Source organism: Python bivittatus, unplaced genomic scaffold (genome assembly GCF_059951505.1).
Source record: "Python bivittatus isolate LINGU-HERP-01145 unplaced genomic scaffold, Pbiv_v1 ctg000610_np1212, whole genome shotgun sequence".
Lineage (NCBI taxonomy): Eukaryota > Metazoa > Chordata > Lepidosauria > Squamata > Pythonidae > Python > Python bivittatus.
In genome coordinates this window covers 60,034,253-60,053,197 of record NW_028277088.1, presented here as the reverse complement: position 1 = coordinate 60,053,197, position 18,945 = coordinate 60,034,253, and the positions used below count along the sequence as shown (strand labels likewise).

The following is an 18,945-nucleotide window of genomic DNA, read 5'->3' as shown; positions in this document are numbered from 1 at the left end:
TGGCCATTGCATAACATTCCACTTCTGTCCCTTCAAAAACTCTTTGGTTGCTTTTGCGGTATGCTTTGGGTCATTGTCCATCTGTACTGTGAAGCGCTGTCCAATGAGTTCTGCAGCATTTGGCTGAATGTGAGCAGATAATATTGCCCGAAACACTGCAGGATTCATCCTGCTGCTTTTGTCAGCAGTCACATCATCAATAAATACAAGAGAACCAGTTCCATTGGCAGCCATACATGCCCACGCCATGACACTACCACCACCATGCTTCACTGATGAGGTGGTATGCTTAGGATCATGAGCAGTTCCTTTCCTTCTCCATACTCTTCTCTTCCCATCACTCTGGTACAAATTGATCTTGGTCTCATCTGTCCATAGGATGTTGTTCCAGAACTGTGAAGGCTTTTTAAGATGTCGTTTGGCAAACTCTAATCTGGCCTTCCTGTTTTTGAGGCTCACCAATGGTTTACATCTTGTGGTGAACCCTCTGTATTCACTCTGGTGAAGTCTTCTTTTGATTGTTGACTTTGACACACATACACCTACCTCCTGGAGAGTGTTCTTGATCTGGCCAACTGTTGTGAAGGGTGTTTTCTTCACCAGGGAAAGGATTCTTTGGTCATCCACCACAGTTGTTTTCCGTTGTCTCCTGGGTCTTTTGGTGTTGCTGAGCTCACCGGTGCGTTCCTTCTTTTTGAGAATGTTCCAAACAGTTGTTTTGGCCACGCCTAATGTTCTTGCTATCTCTCTGATGGGTTTGTTTTGTTTCTTCAGCCTAATGATGGCTTGCTTCCCTGATAGTGACAGCTCTTTGGATCTCATCTTGAGAGTTGACAACAACAGATTCCAAATGCAAATAGCACACTTGAAATGAACTCTGGGCCTTTTATCTGCACATTGTAATTGGGGTACTGAGGGAATATCACACACCTGGCCATGGAACAGCTGAGAAGCCACTTGTCCCATTACTTTTGGTCCCTTAACAAGTAGGAGGCACATATGCAAACTGTTGTAATTCCTACACCGTTCACCTGAGTTGGATGTACATACCCTCAAATTAAAGCTGACAGTCTGCAGTTAAGGCACATTGTGTTTGTTTCATTCCGAATCCATTGTAGTGGTGTATAGAGCCAAAGATGTTAGAATTGTGTCGATGTCCCAATATTTCTGGACTCAGTGACTGTATGTGTCACTGAGTTTGCTAATTCTGTTAAGCAAATTAATAGGTTTATAATTTGTTGAGGCATCTCTCCTCCCCTCCGTTTTTCAAACTGGGAGCTGTAATTACAAACTCTCAATCTCAAGGGATACAACCATGTCTATCTACAGATGTAAACAGTGGAGCCAAGATAGATGTCTATCAGGCCAGTTTAGTTTTAATTAATTCAATAAGTATTAAATTGTTCCTAAGTGCTTAAACTGGGCTATTAAGTCCTTAACCTCAGCAGCTGTTTTTGGAGGCCAACCTAGTAGATCCTGTACAGAATTCCAAGGCCCTTTTTTCATGCACTGCATAATTGTTATACATCCTCTAAAATACCTCTCTGTCAAAATCCTCACAATCAATCAATTGCCCTGCTAGTTTGCTTGCTTCGTTTCTGCCATTACAGTGACAGGGAGGAAGAGAGGGAAGGTTGGGAGGTTAACAGTTAGGTGCAGATGGACTATTATCTGGCTCTCAGGAATGTCCAAGGTCGTACCAACGTGAGAACTGGAGGGAATCTTTGACATGCGCAAGAGAGATTCAAAGACAGAAGGAGGGAGGTGAAATGGGAATGGGGTAAAACTAAGTTTTGGCGCACGCTGCACTCAGTTCCAGCAATGCTTTAGAGCTGTTCACTACTTTCCAATAAATGAACTTTTCTTTGAACCTGCCTTGATTTCAATGAGAGTTGCTTTCATTGGGAACGGAGTACCACGGTTCTTACACTCTCCCAAATCTCAGTTGGGATGCAGCTATTCATAGGGACTAGGTCATTTTTAGGGTGCTTTGCTGTGATGCACTAAAATAAAGCCAAATTCTTATATCTTACTGTTTGTACAAGACATTTTTCTTTCACAGAAGCACTTTTCTTACACTGAGAAGGAGAGAGCATCCATTTAAAGACAGGGCAGGTAGGTCTAATTCTATCATAAAGTAGCCTGACACTGAAATATTTTAATTCACCATCCGTTGTGCCCTGAGGAAGTGAACTACCATGATTGAGACAGGTTTGTAGTTTGTCTCAGGTTCTGCTTGCCAAATGCATGAAAAGTGTAACATAGACAGAAAGTCCTTGGATTAATTAAAACATCTGTGAGCAGGCACAGCTGCTTTCTAGCACAACAGTTACAAGAGGCAGATTTGTCAGGCAAAGGAATTGTGTTTCTCCTGCATGTTTCCATGTGAACTGGAGGTGCTGTGCATGTATCAAGGAGCAAGAGTGACTGAAACAGCTGGAGAAAAGCAGGCAATACTGTTGGAGAGAAGATCCCCAGAGGAAGGCGGAATCTGTGACTGAGGACCCAGGAACAGCAAGCAAAATTGGGAAGAGAAAACTGTGAAGTAGACTGGAGCTGCATTGAGAAGATCAGGAGTAACAGGGAGAAGAAGTACAACCAAGTATAATTTCCAAGAGGCTCAGGAAAATAAATTATTTTTCTCTCTTTCCCTCCTCCTCTCCAATTTAGAAAAGGAGGAAGTGAAAGTACTGCTAAAAGAAGTTAACATAACAAAGTAGTGATTAAGTTTAACAACTGTAATACATACAGTTCCGAAGCATTCCAAAAGTATTCAGACCCCCTTCACTTTTTTCACTTTTGTTATGTTGTAGCCTACAATTGTTCAAATTCATTTTTTTCCTCATTAATCTACACTCAGTACCCCATAATGACAAAGTGAAAACAGAATTTTAGAAATGTCTGTAAATTTATTGAAAAGAAAAAAACTGAAATATCACATGTACTTAAGTATTCAGACCCTTTACTCAGTACTTTGTTGAAGCACCTCTGGCAGCAATTACAGCCTCAAGTCTCTTTCGGTATGACACAACAAGCTTTGCATGCCTGGATTGGGGGATTTTACTGCCATTCTTCTTTGCAAATCCTCTCAAGCTCAATCAGGTTGGATGGGGACCGTCGGTGGACAGCCATTTTCAAGTCTCTCCAGAGATGTTCAATAGGGTTCAAGTCAGGGCTCTGGCTGGGCCACTCTAGGACATTCACAGAGTTGTCCCTAAGCCACTCCTCTGTTACCTTGGCTGTGTGCTTAAGATCGTTGTCATGTTGGAAGGTGAACCTTCGGCCCAGTCTGAGGTCCTGAGTGTCAGGTTCGGTCAGCACGGGGCTTCGGGGAAGCTCGCAGCCAGACCACGCGAACTCCACCGGCGGTAGCTAGCGAGGAAAAGAGGAACTGAAAGCGCCGCTAATTAATGGGCCACCTGCGCCCAGCCAAACAGGAAAACCGCAGCGGAAGCTTTAACTATACACTGATAACGGCGCGAGCCAACAATGAACGGGGCCGCAGGCAGCGGAACAAGATCGCCGCGCAGCACAGAACCCTCGGGCTTGCACGTAACGGGGAGGGACCAACCCAAGCCGGAGGGGACTGCCAATCAAGGACAATGGACCCTGACCGAACCTGCCATCATGGACAATCAAGAGGGATTATTGGGGGGCCGATAATCCGCAGCGGTAACGCGATCGCGGGGCAGAAAAAAGCACGGGAAGGGGGGAATATAACGAGTGATGCAATTGTACCAAGCCAGTCCTGGCTTTGCTTGTGACTGCTACGTTACGCATGAGTAAACCTCTTTTGTGAACCACACGTGTCACGGGAGTTTCTCTGTCGAACGGGGCAAACCTTACACTGAGCGCTGTGGAACAGGTTTTCATTGAGGATATCTCTGTACTTTGCTCCATTCAGCTTTCCCTCAACCCTGACCAGTCTCCCAGTCCCTGCTGCTCAAAAACACCCCCACAGCATGATGCTGCCACCACCATGCTTCATTGTTGGGATGGTATTGGGCAGGTGATGAGCGGTGCCTGGTTTCCTCCAAACATAATGTTTAGAATTGAGGCCAAACAGTTCAATCTTGGTTTCATCAGACCAGAGAATCCCCACAGTCTGAGAGTCCTTCAGGTGCCTTTTTGGAAACTCCAAGAGGGCTTTCATGTGTTTTGCACTGAGGAAAGGCTTCTGTCTAGCCACTCTGCCATAAAGACCAGATCGGTGGAGGACTGCAGTGATGGTTGTCCTTCTGGAACTTTGTCCCATCTCCACACAGCATCTCTGGAGCTCAGTCAGAGTGACCATCAGGTTCTTGGTCACCTCTTTTACTAAGGCTCTTCTCCCCCGATTGCTCAGTTTGGCTGGGTGACCAGCTCTTGGAAGAGTCCTGGTTGTGCCAAACTTCTTCCATTTGAGAATTATGGAGGCCACTGTGCTCTTGGGAACCTTCAGTGCAGCAGAAATTTTTTTGTAGCCTTCCCCAGATCTGTGCCTTGCAATAATCTTATCTCTGAGCTCTGTAGGCAGTTCCTTTGACCTCATGGCTTTTGCTCTGATACAGTATGCATTGTCAGCTGTGAGGCCTTCTATAGAGAGGTGTGTGCCTTTCCAAATCATGTCCAATCAGTTTGATTTACCACAAGTGGACTCCAGTCAAGGTATAGAAACAGCTCAGCAATGATCAAGAGAAATGGGAGGCACCTGAGCTAAATTTGAAGTGGTGTTGCAAAGGGTCTGAATACCTATGCCGGTGTGATATTCAAGTTTTTCCTTTTTCATACATTTGCAAAAGAGAGACCAGAGAGCCAGTTCGGTGTAATAGTTAAGGCACCAGACTAGAAACTGGGGGACCGTAGGTTCTAGTCCCATTCTTAGGCACAAACCCAGCTGGGTGACCTTGGGCCAGTCATTCTCTCTCAGCCCTAGGAAGCAGTGGCAAACCACTTCCAAAAATCTTGCCAAGAAAACTGCAGTGAGAAGTCCAGGCAATTGCCCAGAATCAACACTGGCTCAAAGGCACACAATAAAATAGAAACAGAAACCACTATATATTAGAAACATAAGCACAAGTTCTTTACTTTGTTTGCATTGTAACAGCAAGAATCACTTTAGCTGGTAGAACCCTTTCGCACCCCCGACATATCTTCTGTAAAAAAATGATTTTATCAGTTTCTTGTCTGTAACCTTTTGTTAGGACAGTAATCTCTTGTGCAGGATCACAATCTAGTTCTAACTTTGTCTCCTCCTGATAATACATGGATTGTTTCAGCACTATTCTTCTCATAGTGTTCAAATGGCACCAAGTCTTGTTGGCTAAGAGCTAGCTGAAACATTTTCTCATTGGGTCTTCAGCATTATCTGCCAATAGCTTATGCTTCAACTGTGAGTGCTTGCCTCCTTTTATGTTGTCAAATGAACTAAGAGGTGTTTGAAGAGGGGGAAGACTCATAACTATTTTTCCAGAATGACAGGCGGCCTATGCGATTGTAAGAGCTTTCCAGGTTTCTCAGTATAAGTACAGAGATTCAAGGTTTCCATATAAAAATCTTGACATAGTTCACATTATGGAAGGAATTGTTCCCTATGAGGACTTTTGTTAATGTTTTTAAAATCCCTTGGCCAATTTTTTTGACTGATTGGTAGCAATCAGTGTGGATTACTGTTCCACCTATTTAGAAAGTTCTAGTAACTTTTCACTTTTTTCTTGTCTTTTTTTGGATAGCTTGTATGACTGATAGGCACAAGTTCACCAAAAACAAGTCTTCATTTTTGCTTTTTGTTGGATTTGTGTGAAAAAATAAAGGGTCCAGCTGCTTAACTTGTGCACAGATAATATTACATTTTTTTTAAAAAAGCAAAACAACAATTTTCAAGGTCTACACACCAGCAAAACCCCATCATATAAATCTTTTGCTTTTTATTAAGAGTAATTTATGACTTTTACTGATCTTTTTATTTTGTTTCTTGAATACAATGATCTAGAGATATTGTTTCATATTGTTTGATACTGCAATCCTACATATCTCTATTCAGAAATAAGTGCTACTAAATTTAATAGGGCTGCTAAACAAGTGTACATAGGCTTCAGCTTTAAGATGTTCTTAGTGCTGTAGAAAAAGGTGGCTAAAATTCTTTGAAATATATATTAAATAAATCTGTAGCTGCATCTACCTTGTGGAACAGTCTCCCCCCTGAGTTGCAAAGGAGCCCCTATCCTCCTTGCCTTCCGGAAGACCATTAAGACCTGGCTTTTCTCCTAGGCACTGGGTCAGGAGGGGATATGAACTCAGCATTTGTAGTTTTGTGATGGGGCTGTTATGGGCGCTTGGTGACATGAGAGTTTTTAATTTTTTGTATCATTATTTGTGTACCTGCTATTAGCTGTCCAGAGTTATTTTGTATAATATGGACAATCACATAAATCATTTAAATAAATTAATAAATCTTTAAGTTGCCTCCTAAAAACCTTCCTGAAGTAATGATATATGTATGGTTATTTGGAAGTAAATTTCACTAACTTCCATAGATTTCCATCAACTTGTCTGGTTCCTCTCTAGATTCTTCAGTGCAGAAGAAGCTTTACCTGATAATCTGGATTCTTCACTGGCATAGATATGAAATAAACTTAACTCACAGAGTCATTTTCAAACTCTTTTAAAAAAACAAAAACAAAAATGAAGTTACTTAATTTCTAAGGAATTATGCAAATGTTTACCATTTTATAAAAAAATACTGATTAACAGATTTCCATATACCAGGACCTCAATTATAATATTAATTCACAACAAAATCTATTTATTTTTTAAACATCTTCATATTCCAGACTCAGTTAAATCTTTTACCAACTGCAATTGCATCACTTACTTGATCTGTAAACTACATACTTCATATACCATAAGGATGATCAGTGAACTCCAAATGTCCTACAAGGGAAAACTGATGAACTTGGGCGTGTTTAAGTTTTGAGAAACCAAGAGGGATATGGTCATATTTTCAAATATGAAGGGAAGTGTCACAAAGTATAGAAGAATACAAGCTATTTTCAATTGTTCCAAATAGCAAGGCATAAAGTAGCCTCAAATTATAAGAAGGCAAATTCTGGTTACAGTTTAGAAAAACTGCCTAATAGTAAGAGCAGTTTAACAGTGGAAATAATTGTCTAATCAGATGCTTGATTCATTAGGCATGTTCAGCAGACACTAAAAAACTTTAATTTGGATGACTGTACTGAGCAAGGCATTGGCTTGCATGCAATGGATTGCATGACTGTACTGAGCACAGCACTGGACTCAATGGCTGAAATCAGGTTGGATTTCTTCAGGATCAGAGACTGCAATTCAGCTCTTAACTTCCTTAATGGACCACAAAAGGCTTATTATGTCACTGGAAGGGGTGAAGCCAAAACTGTCCTATTTTAACTTATTTGGGAGTTGGGGAGTTAAGATAGGGAATGGAAACAAGTTGCCTAATGGAGTCCTTTTGCTCCCATTCCTATCTTTAAAAGAGTCCCCAAACCTGCAAATCAAGCAAAAACCCTAATAACAAAATAAGCTAGTATGTTGCCAAAATAAGCTAGTATGTTGCTAGTATGTGCCTTAATCATGAAGTGTTTCAGGGTCTTCAAATAGGATGCAAAGGGGGTTAATGCAGCATACAGATTACACTCCTTCAGGCCAAAATGGATCTTTCCAACTGTATGATTTTAGGATTGCACAACAGTGTTTTAAACATATTTAAAACTGCAACACAAAATGCATTACTTGAAATGCCAGCCAATTGCTCTGTTTACCTTTCTCTTCCGCCTTTCCTCTTCATCAAGATGCTTTTCTTTCTCTTTCTCGGATTTTTTTTTCTTTTTCTTCTTCTTTTCCTTATGTCGCTCTCTCTCATGGTCTGATCGGTCATCATAGTAACTGGAATCATGTCCTGATCCTGAAAGCTCTGTCACTTCACTACCCCCAACTTTCAACACCAGCTTCAGTGGCTTTTCCAAAGGTTTGTCCATATAATCTAATCAAAACAAGTAACAACACAACATAAAATTCATAGATTCTTAAACTGCAGAAAACCTGAATGAATTCTTTGTATTTGTCTTCTCCAAAAGATCTTGAGTAAATATTTCTGCCTGAACTAATCTTTGCAGGAAGAGAATATGAGGAAATGAGGCAACAATCATGTGTTCTGGACTTTACATTAAGAAACCACTAAGTTCAGGTGGTATGTTTAAGTGTTATGCAAACCATTTGAAGGGCTGTTGCATCAAATATCAAGGAAGCTGTGTATTGGGATCAACTGCTCTATATTGAGAAATCCTTTTTGCTGATCTCTATTTCAGATAACTTAGGTTCCCTTAGAGTTTTTGAAGAACACAGTCAAACTTCCCGGGACACAATGTTGTGTAGTGGTTAAGATGTTGGACAAAGACTGGGGAGACCCAGGTTCAAGTCTACTCTCAGCCACAGAAACTCACTGGATATCTTTGGCTCAGTTATACTGAGCCTGACAACCTAAGTTAACTCCATCTCTTTCTCCAAAGTATAAAATATTCTTGTATGAAACATCTTTAGAACAGATTGCTATATGTAAACTGATATTCCCAATATCTGTATACCATTTTCTTTAACAATTAACTTTTCTGTCACTTTCTACAGGTTTATATAGGAATCAAACAAGGAACCTATTACTGTAGTACCCCTCATTTTATCAACCTTCTTGGTTGTTAGTTCTACTGACATGGTGTCATCAGGTAACAGGATCAGACTGCTTTCTGTCAAATTAGATGTGGTTTCTTCTTTTGTTTCATTGGTCAAGTGTCTTTTATTGAAGATTTTCTGTATTTAATTCACTAGTATTTTCATTCAAATTGTTCAGATGGTTCATCTTTTGTTATGGAATTTTGAAAGTTCAGTCTTCTGAGATGTGGGGCAATGGTGTCTTGTGTGCATACCTGCATTTACTCAAAGGACCACAAAGTGGTTGCATCAAGCCTTCAAAGAGACAGACATTCTGAGCAATGGATTTGGAGAATGTTGGATAATGTTTTGCAAGGGATCCCTCCAAAAGAGATCTTACTATGTATGAATCTTAATCCTTATCTTACTATGTATGAATCTACAGTGGTGCTTAAAAGTCTGTGAACCCATTTGAATTTTCAATATTTCTGCATAAAAATATGACTTAAAATGTAATCTGTTCTCCACACAAGTCCTAAAACTAGATGAGAATCCAATTAAACAAATGAGTCAAAAACATTATATTTGTTCATTTATTTGTTGAGGTAAATGATCCAAAGCTATTTGGAGTTTGGTATCATCAGTATGTAAATGATACCCGATTACATTTTTCAACTTCAGCCTGGTCGAATGAGGCTGTCAGTCCAGTCCCATGCCTAGAGGCTGTGCGGGCCTGGATGGGAAGAAACCACCTTCAGTTCAATTCTACCAAGACTGAGTGGCTGTGGTTGTCGGGCTCCGTTAGATCCAGGAGATTCCAACTTTGACCTTGGGTGGGGTTGCACTTCCCAACTCAAGGATGGTGTGCAATTTGAGGGTCTTCTTGGACTCACATGTGTTCTACATGTGGCTGCCTTTGAAGACCTCTTGGAAACCTCAACTGATACAGAATGTAGTGGTGCAGGCAGTGATGGTGTTGCCTCTGTATGCTCATGTGACACCTTTGCTCCATGAGTTGCCCTGATTACCAGTCTGCTTCCAGGTGTAATTCGACTGTTGGTTATGACCTACAAATCCCTACATGGCATAGGGCCCAGTTATTTGAGCAACTATGAGATTGCTCAAAAAGATAAAAAGTCTGAGTGAGAAGCAGGCTAAGAGAAAGGAAGCCAAGAGGTAACAGGAGCAGAACACTCCCCATCTGGAAGTTGAAGAATTGGATTAAGATATATACTTTTACCATCTACATGTATAGTGATTATATCACAGTCTGCATGAGTATACATATATTGTTGGACAAGCCATGCTGGGGAACAGACCATGGAAGACAGCTTTCCTAAAGTAAATATCAGTATTTATTGTCTTATAAATAAAAAAATAAGCTAGGTTTTAGGTAAATATTAGCTGTTTTCATAATTCTTTCATTAGGATGGCCAAGAACAAAGGGTATAGAAGTAGCCACAGGATCTTGAAACCAATTAAGGCAACAAAACAGTTCAAAATTATTGACATTTTTACTATCAGAAATTTCTACAGACAAAGCAATTGCTTTGTTAACCCAGAATGGGGTTTTAAAGTCAAAGATAGAAAAGGAAAGACCAATCCACACTTTATTTATCCCCATATCAGTTAAAGAGAATTCAGAACTTAAAAGGAAGAAGTGGATATTGGAGGCATTTCTATGTCTATTAATGTTACTGAGAGCTGTATGAAAGCTAATGTAGATTTACTACAAGACTCTCTCCTCTTAATTAATTTTGCAGAATGATTCAACGAGATGCCTTCAATCTCTCTCTCCATTTCAAGGAAGCTGGTCGACAGTGTGAAACAACCTACAGTTAGCCATACTTCTAATTTAGTCATTGCCACGGAAGGGGAGGGTCCCTAAGAAGCAAGGTATGGTACCCCAAATACCTTCTCACACTAAGCTAATGGATATCTTACATCTCAAGTCAGAGATGCTTTACTAAGACTTTCACTGAGCAGGGGGCTGGATTATATTACCTCTAAGGTTCCTTTAAAGAAATAGCTTTAATAGCGAATAATGAATTATCTAATTCTAATAATGAATTAGATTTGATAGTATGCCTGAAGAACTTTGGACTGAAATTCATGACATCATTAAAGATGAAACAAACAGAAATGTCCCAAAATGCAAAAAAAATATGAAGGCAAAATGATGACATGGAGACTGATACATTGAAAATAGTTTATAAAAAAGATGAAAAGCAAAAAGCTATGGTGGAAATTTTGCCAACACTGGGTTCTAGAGAAGAACAAGAAGAGAAAGTAATTATATCTAAACAATGCAAAGAAATTGAGGATAATAATTGAATGTGTAGGACAAGATATTTATTTAAGAAAATTATAGAAATCAAGATACATTCTATGTAAAGATGGGCATGACAAAAGACAAAATCAGCAAAGATCTACCGGAGAAAGATGATTTAAAGAAGGGTTGATAGAAATATACAGAAGAATTTTACAAAAAAGATTGCAAAATCAATATGAACAAAGGTTTGATAAATGAACTAGTGGCATACATTCTTAAAAGTGAAGTTAATTGGGCCCTAGAAAATCCTGTTAACAATAAAGCTGCATGAATTAAACAATACTACAACTGTTTAAAATGTTAAAAGATTATGCAGTTAAAAATGCTACTTTTGATTTATCAGCAGGTATGGAAAACACAGCAATGACCAAGTGGCTAAAAAAAATTAATCCATATTCCAACAGCAAAAAAAGTGCTAAAGAATGCTCAAACTACTAACAACTGCACTTCTCTCATATATTTGTAAGGTAGTGCTCAAGATTTTGCAGTGAAGACTTTAGCAATATACGAACTACAGATTTAATGTACAAACTAAATATAAAAGAGGCAGAGGCACCCCAGATCACATTTCTAGCATCCAATGAAAAAGGGAAAAGGGAAGGGAATTCCAAAAGAATGTTATTGTATAAAATTCTTATCAATTATATAAAATCATTTGACTATATATATACCACAATATACTGGATAGCTCTTTAATACATGACTACACTAGGTCACCTTAGTTGCCTACTGAAGAATCTGTACAATGGCTAGAAAGCAATAATGAGAATGGAATAGAAAGCAACTAAAGGGTTCAGAATTGGGAAAGAAGTACCCCGAGTAGTATACTGTCACTTTATTTAACTTAAATGCAGAACATATCACGATAAATGTTAAAATGAACAAAATAGAAATCAGAATCAAAACTGGTGAGAGAACATCAGGAACCTCAGAGATGTGAATGGCTAGAAGCAAAGAAGACTTTAAGGAATCTCTGAAGAAAAGTGCAAAAACCAATCAGCTATTCAATATTTTTTAAAAACAAATAAACCTAAAATGATGTCAAGAAGCAGGGTCTACCCAGTGCAAAAAGGTGAAGTAGAATTTGAAGAAGTTGTAACACACTGTCTTCTTAGGCTCAAGAGTGATTATATATTATTAAAAATATATAAAATTATTATTAAAATATATAATATTATTAAAAATATATAAAATAAAGAGATGTCAACAGATTTGAAATGAAGTTTTGACCCAATAGTGCTCAGCCTGGTCAGATTTGATTTGTAAGATTGTTGCCTATGTTAAAACTCGTGGCCAAATTATAAAAGGTGAAAGCATTTGAAACTTGCCCTAATCAAAGTGCAGCCTGCGTAGCTTCAAGACTTGCCTTCATAAAAATCTTTGCATCTTGATTTAGCAGAGAAATTGGTGCATAAATAGCTGCTTCTGTTGGATCTTTATTTAGTTTTGGTATGACCACAATTCTTGAGTCCTGCCACATATCAGGCACTTTACAGTACTGCCTTTAAGAGTATTATAATATAATTCACATAAGGACCTAGTTTGTCTTTAAATAACTTGTAAAAAGAACTAAGGATTTTTACATCTATATTAGCTATGAGATTGAAAGAATAAAATATTAATTTAGACCAATATTTATTTATTTATTATTAAATTTATATGCCGCCCATCTCCCCCAGAGGGCTTTGTAAAAGGAAAGCAAGTCTCAGATTCCATTAGAAAAATGTTAAACATAGATCACCTTTAGCTGTTTTCACTCTTGATGCATACAAAGCCTTTGATCAATTAGCATGGACTGTTCTAGAAAAAATCTTGAATAAATATAACTTGGGTCAAAATTTTTGCTCAGCTCTACTTAAATTGTATTACACTGTAAAGGCCACTGTAAGGACTAATAATTTAGAGTCAGAAAGGTTCCAGATACATAAAGGGACAAGACAGGGATTCCCTTTATCTCCCTTGCTATACATACTATCTGTAGAGCTGCTATTATAGAGAATCCAAAACAATAAGCAGTTGCTAAACAATGAATTTTTATGTGAACATGATGCGAATGTATATGCCAATGATATTGCACTGTTCTTATCTAAACCAACCAAAGAACTGCCAATTATTATGCAACAAATAAATAATTATGGAAAACTAGCAGGATTGAAAATTAAATATAAAAAAAAGAAACACTTTTTATAAATATTTTATAAATATTTCTAAGATCCAGAAAGAAATTAAGAAGTGATATGACATTAATAGCTGTCAAAAGTCAATAGGTTACTTAAGAATCAATATTCCAAAAATTAGGTGTGCTAAATTATAACCCATTGTTGCAAGCAATCAAAAAATAACTTAGAAAATGGTCATTACTTTATCTATTCTAGGCAAAATAGCTTCCCTAGAGTTATTAGTTTTTCCAAAATTGTTTTATTATTTCCAAACTATACCAATATATTTGAATTGTGGACCAATTGAACTCCTGTCTTGAACTCCTGGCAACAAATGTTTATAAAATTTGTGTTTAATAGAAAAAAGACCAAGAATAACCAACCCCCCCCAAAAAAAACTACTGTTGGGGGGTTGGGGCTTCCCAAATTACATTTATATTATACATCATTCCAACTTAGACAATTTTTATTTTGGGTGGAAAATTCAAAATATAGAAAGTAGGCACTTTTTGGTTGATAAATCAAAGAACAGAATTGATACCCTTTCTGAAAGCAAGAGATATAAAATGGATAAATCCAGCATGTATTAACAGGTTTCTTGACTGTTCTCTGAGAATTTGGAAGTATTGGGGGAAAAATTAGTTCCATCTCCTTCCCCCTTAATGCCAATTATGGATCATGGCTATTTCCCAAAAAACCTAACAAGGATATCCAGTAATGTGTGGAGACAGTAAAACTTGTTTAGGCTAAGGAGTTATTTCATAAATAATCAAGTAATTCCAGAAGATATTTTAAAGCAGAAATTGGCATGTATGAACCTTAACTGGCTGCTAATTAATGAAATGAGGTTTTTTTTTTATTAAAAATAAAATCTGTAAGAAGATAGCATTGCGACCATTAGTAGATTTTGAAAATCTTATGACTACTGCAATGCACTTTACATAGGGCTGCCCATGAAAACTACTCAAAAGCTATAGCTGGTCCAGAATACAGCAGCAAGGGCAATTATGGATGTATCTCATCAGGCCCATGTACAATCTTTGTGCCATGAATTGCACTGGTTACCAGTAGGCTTCCACAATTATTATTTTATTATCTACAGTGGGGCAAAGAAGTATTTAGTCAGCCACCAATTGTGCAAGTTCTCCCACTTAAAAAGATGAGAGAGGCCTGTAATTTTCATCATAGGTATACCTCAACTATGAGAGACAAAATGAGAAAAAAAATCCAGAAAATCACATTGTCTGATTTTTAAAGAATTTATTTGCAAATCATGGTGGAAAATAAGTATTTGGTCACCTACAAACAAGCAAGATGTCTGGCTCTCACAGATCTGTAACTACTTCTTTAAGAGGCTCCTCTGTACTCCACTCGTTACCTGTAGTAATGGCACCTGTTTGACCTTGTTATCAGTATAAAAGACACCTGTCCACAACCTCAAACAGTCACACTCCAAACTCTACTATGGCCAAGACCAAGGAGCTGTTGAAGGACACAGGAAACAAAATTGTAGACCTGCACCAGGCTGGGAAGACTGAATCTGCAATAGGCAAGCAGCTTGGTGTGAAGAAATCAACTGTGGGAGCAATAATTAGAAAATGGAAGACATACAAGACCACTGATAATCTCCCTCGATCTGGGGCTCCACGCAAGATCTCACCCCGTGGGGTCAAAATGATCACAGGAACGGTGAGCAAAAATCCCAGAACCACATGGGGGGACCTAGTGAATGACCTGCAGAGAGCTGGGACCAAAGTAACAAAGGCTACCATCAGTAACACACTATGCTGCCAGGGACTCAAATCCTGCAGTGCCAGATGTGTCCCCCTGCTTAAGCCAGTACATGTCTGGGCCCGTCTGAGGTTTGCTAGAGAGCATTTGGATGATCCAGAAGAGGATTGGGAGAATGTCATATGGTCAGATGAAACCAAAGTAGAATGTTTTGGTCTAAACTCAACTTGTCGTGTTTGGAGGAGAGAGAATGCTGAGTTGCATCCAAAGAACACCATACCTACTGTGAAGCATGGGGGTGGAAACATCATGCTTTGGGGCTGTTTTTCTGCAAAGGGACCAGGACGACTGATCCGTGTAAAGGAAAGAATGAATGGGGCCATGTATCGTGAGATTTTGAGTGAACGCCTCCTTCCATCAGCAAGGGCATTGAAGATGAAACGTGGCTGGGTCTTTCAGCATGACAATGATCCCAAACACACTGCCCGGGCAACGAAGGAGTGGCTTCGTAAGAAGCATTTCAAGGTCCTGGAGTGGCCTAGCCAGTCTCCAGATCTCAACCCCATGGAAAACCTTTGGAGGGAGTTGAAAGTCCGTGTTGCCCAGCGACAGCCCCAAAACATCACTGCTCTAGAGGAGATCTGCATGGAGGAATGGGCCAAAATACCAGCAACAGTGTGTGAAAACCTTGTGAAGACTTACAGAAAACGTTTGACCTCTGTCATTGCCAACAAAGGATATATAACAAAGTATTGAGATGAACTTTTGATATTGACCAAATACTTATTTTCCACTATGATTTGCAAATAAAAATCAGACAATGTGATTTTCTGCATTTTTTCCCCATTTTGTCTCTCATAGTTGAGGTATACCTATGATGAAAATTACAGGCCTCTCTCATCTTTTTAACTGGGAGAACATGCACAATTGGTGGCTGACTAAATACTTTTTTGCCCCACTGTATAAAGCCTTTCATGGACTGGTGCCCATTTATCTAAAGGAACATCTGTCTTCCATGATTTCTACCTGGTCTGTACAATTGGGCAGAGTTGGCATGCTCCAGGTCTCATCCATTTTCAACTGCTTCCAGGCAGTGCCATCTGATGGAACCTAGAAAGTGCATCTTTCTATTGTAGCACCTGCCCTCTGAAATACCAACCCTCCTGAGATATGTCTGGCCCCCACCCTGGTTGTGTTCAAAAAGCTCTGAAAACCTTGCTCTTTCCCCATTCCTGGGTCAGAACAGGTGGCGGGTCCTGCATGTTGGTCTTTTAATGGTTGCTTTTCTTCGGGTGTTTGGGTTTTTTTGTTTTTTGCTTTAATTGTATTGTGTTTACTGTATTCCACCCAGAGTTGCTGCAGAGTTGGACAACCTTATACACTTCTAAAACAAACAGACAGATTAAATATACATTATTTAATAGGTATAACCCAGACCTAGAGGGATGACTCCTATGACTAGAATATAGCAATTAAAGGATACTATTTGTTCAAAAGAAACAAAAACAGTAGAAAGGAAGGAGTTGCGATGTGTGTGAAAAACACTAATTCATCCTCAGAACCCCAAATGAATGAATTTGGCAATGCTACAGATAGCATCTAGGCTAAACCAAGTAAAGGAACTTAATGGAAGATATAGAAAACTAATTTTCTGGAGCACGTATGAACCTGTTAGTCTGGGCACACTGAGACTACCAAACATTTTACAAGGTTGCCTGGTCAGACTGATCAATTTAGAGTCTTTTTACTTCTTTTTGTTTGTATCCCTACTATATAGTTATTAGGTTCTATATAGCAGCCTGTAAAATTTGTTGGGAATTAAACAAATCCAACAAAACTGGCACTTATATAATTGCATTGTAGAATTACAAACTCAATCTTTTAGTTATCTTACTTATACTTTATATACATAGTTGCTAGTTTGATTGGATTCATAATCTCTGTTTTAATGTTATCTAACGCTGATCTCTGACCAAAATAAAATAAATAGAAATAAACAAAAAGAGTTTGTTTAGATATGTTCAAAATAAAAACAAAAGAATCAGCATACCAGCCACTAAGTAAAAAAAGGCAAAATACTAACAGGTAACTATTTTAGTTCAGTGTTTTTCCAATAGAAAACCTGTGTATTCCACCAGGAAATTATGAAAAACAGGATTAAGGGGCAAGATTTAACCATAAGATCAAACATCATCAGAGGATATTTATTTACTTTAAATGAGTTTTAAAACCCAGGACCAGAGGAATTACATCCCAGAATACTAAAGAAACTAGCTGACAGCCTTATGGATCATCCTTGAGAAACCACGGATAATTAGATGAGAACAAATCTCCATAACTCCAAAGAGGGGAAGATCCATTAAAGTCAGTCTGATATTGATTCCTGGGAAGATATTAGTCAGAGAACAAGGAAGAAGAGAAAATACAGAGCAATTCTGATGGATTTTTTAAAAATGGAAGTGGGTAAACTGGGCTAAACAAGAACTGTCCAGGAAAATGAAAGGAATTAAGAATAAAAGTGATGAAATCAAGCTGGAAGGAAATGTCTCAATTCCTATTTTCATATTTATAAAATAACCTGGATCAGAAAATAAGACTGCAAATTTGCAGATGATACAAAAATAGGGCAATAGCAAACACCCTAGAGGAAAGTATGAAAATTAAAGAGGATCTTGACAAGCTGGAACAATGGGCAGAAATTAGCAAAATGAATTTCAGTAGGGACAAATGCTTTTGAGTAGAAAGAAAATCAAAGGTATAGGATGGAAGGACTATAGGGGGACTAAAAGGATCTGGATGTCTTGGTAGATTACAAGCTGAACATGCAGCTGCAAAAAAAAAAAAAAGCAAATCAATTCCTACACTGCAAGTATGCTACCAAGTTCAAGAAAAGTCATAATTCCTCTCTGTTCTACATTGGTCAGACTGCATCTAGAATATTGCATTCAGTTCTGGGCCCTGAATTTTAGGAAAGACACTGACAAAATAGAAAATGTTTAGAAGAGAGCAACATAGATGATAAGGAGCTTCAAAGGAAAAACAGTTGGATATGTTTAGCTTGGAAAAGAAAAGATTGATATGATAGCTGTCATACAGCTAAAAGAGAAGATGTATATGATAGCTGTCTTCAAGTATTTGAAGGGCTGTCATGTAGAAGACAAGGCAGAGCTGTGATGTTTTTTCTTCACAATTAATTTTTGAGGATTAGCTAACAGATTTGAAAATGGTCCATGGTCAGGCAGTGAACTTTGGGGATATGGATTCCAGTAAATTTTTCCTGATTCAAGCCTAAAGACCCTTCACTTATATCACAGTGTTCTCTGCTGAAATCCTTATCATAGTAAGTTGGACCTCTTCACACATTTTATCTTTATGCAGCATAACAGATGCCTATACAAATAAGAGTTATGATAAGTGTACACAGTGACAAGATTGGTTAATATTCAAACAACATCAGATGGCTTACTGCTGTAATCAAATTTAGACATGCCTCAATCACAAAAGTTATAGAAGTGGGAGACTGGCAGAGGCAAGCGTGCATGAAATGTTGACATTTCCACCAAGCCTTATCTCAGTTCAGATCTAAAAGCAGGATCTGACTGAGAAAAAAACACACAGACGAACTCTTCGGAACCACAGCAATTAAAAAAAAAAGCAGTCCATGAGCCCCTCTGAGGTTTCAGTAGTGTCTGTACCCTCCCCAAGTTTAAACACGATTGCAGAGTTGGGAGTTTTACTGTAATGTACTTCTCCCCGTTGTACAGGCTCAGGCAGCAAATTGCGCGCGCGCTGCCACATATGTGAAGTCTTACTTGATCAGAATTCAGAGGTTTACCGAAAGAAATGGATTCCTCCCGCAATAATTATGGTAGAGGATATGCCGGGAAATAAGAATTACCATTCCCCATGAAGTTCTATTACAGCCGGGAGGAAATGAGACGAGGTCTCAGTGACAAAGGCGCGCAAAAGGACGCAAAGCGGGACGCTTTTCCAGATACATATCTGTGGGTCTCCCTCCCACTCCCCTTTTTTGCTTCCCTTTCCTCTTCCATGATTGCCCGC

At 38.7% G+C, this 18,945-nt stretch overlaps 1 protein-coding gene across 6 annotated transcripts in view; it reads right to left on the bottom strand.

Moving 5' to 3' along the window:
• The window catches only part of BRD9 (bromodomain containing 9), an 87,398-nt gene that overhangs the window by 68,247 nt on the left and 206 nt on the right, over positions 1-18,945 (bottom strand). For all 6 annotated transcript variants that reach the window (XR_015797759.1, XM_088150189.1, XM_088150191.1 and 3 more), the window contains exon 2: positions 7,779-7,999. Coding sequence is in view for 5 of the 6 variants with exons in the window: in XM_088150189.1 (XP_088006315.1) it covers positions 7,779-7,999 (221 nt within the window). In the remaining variant the exon portion in view is untranslated. The remainder of the gene's footprint in view (positions 1-7,778; positions 8,000-18,945) is intronic.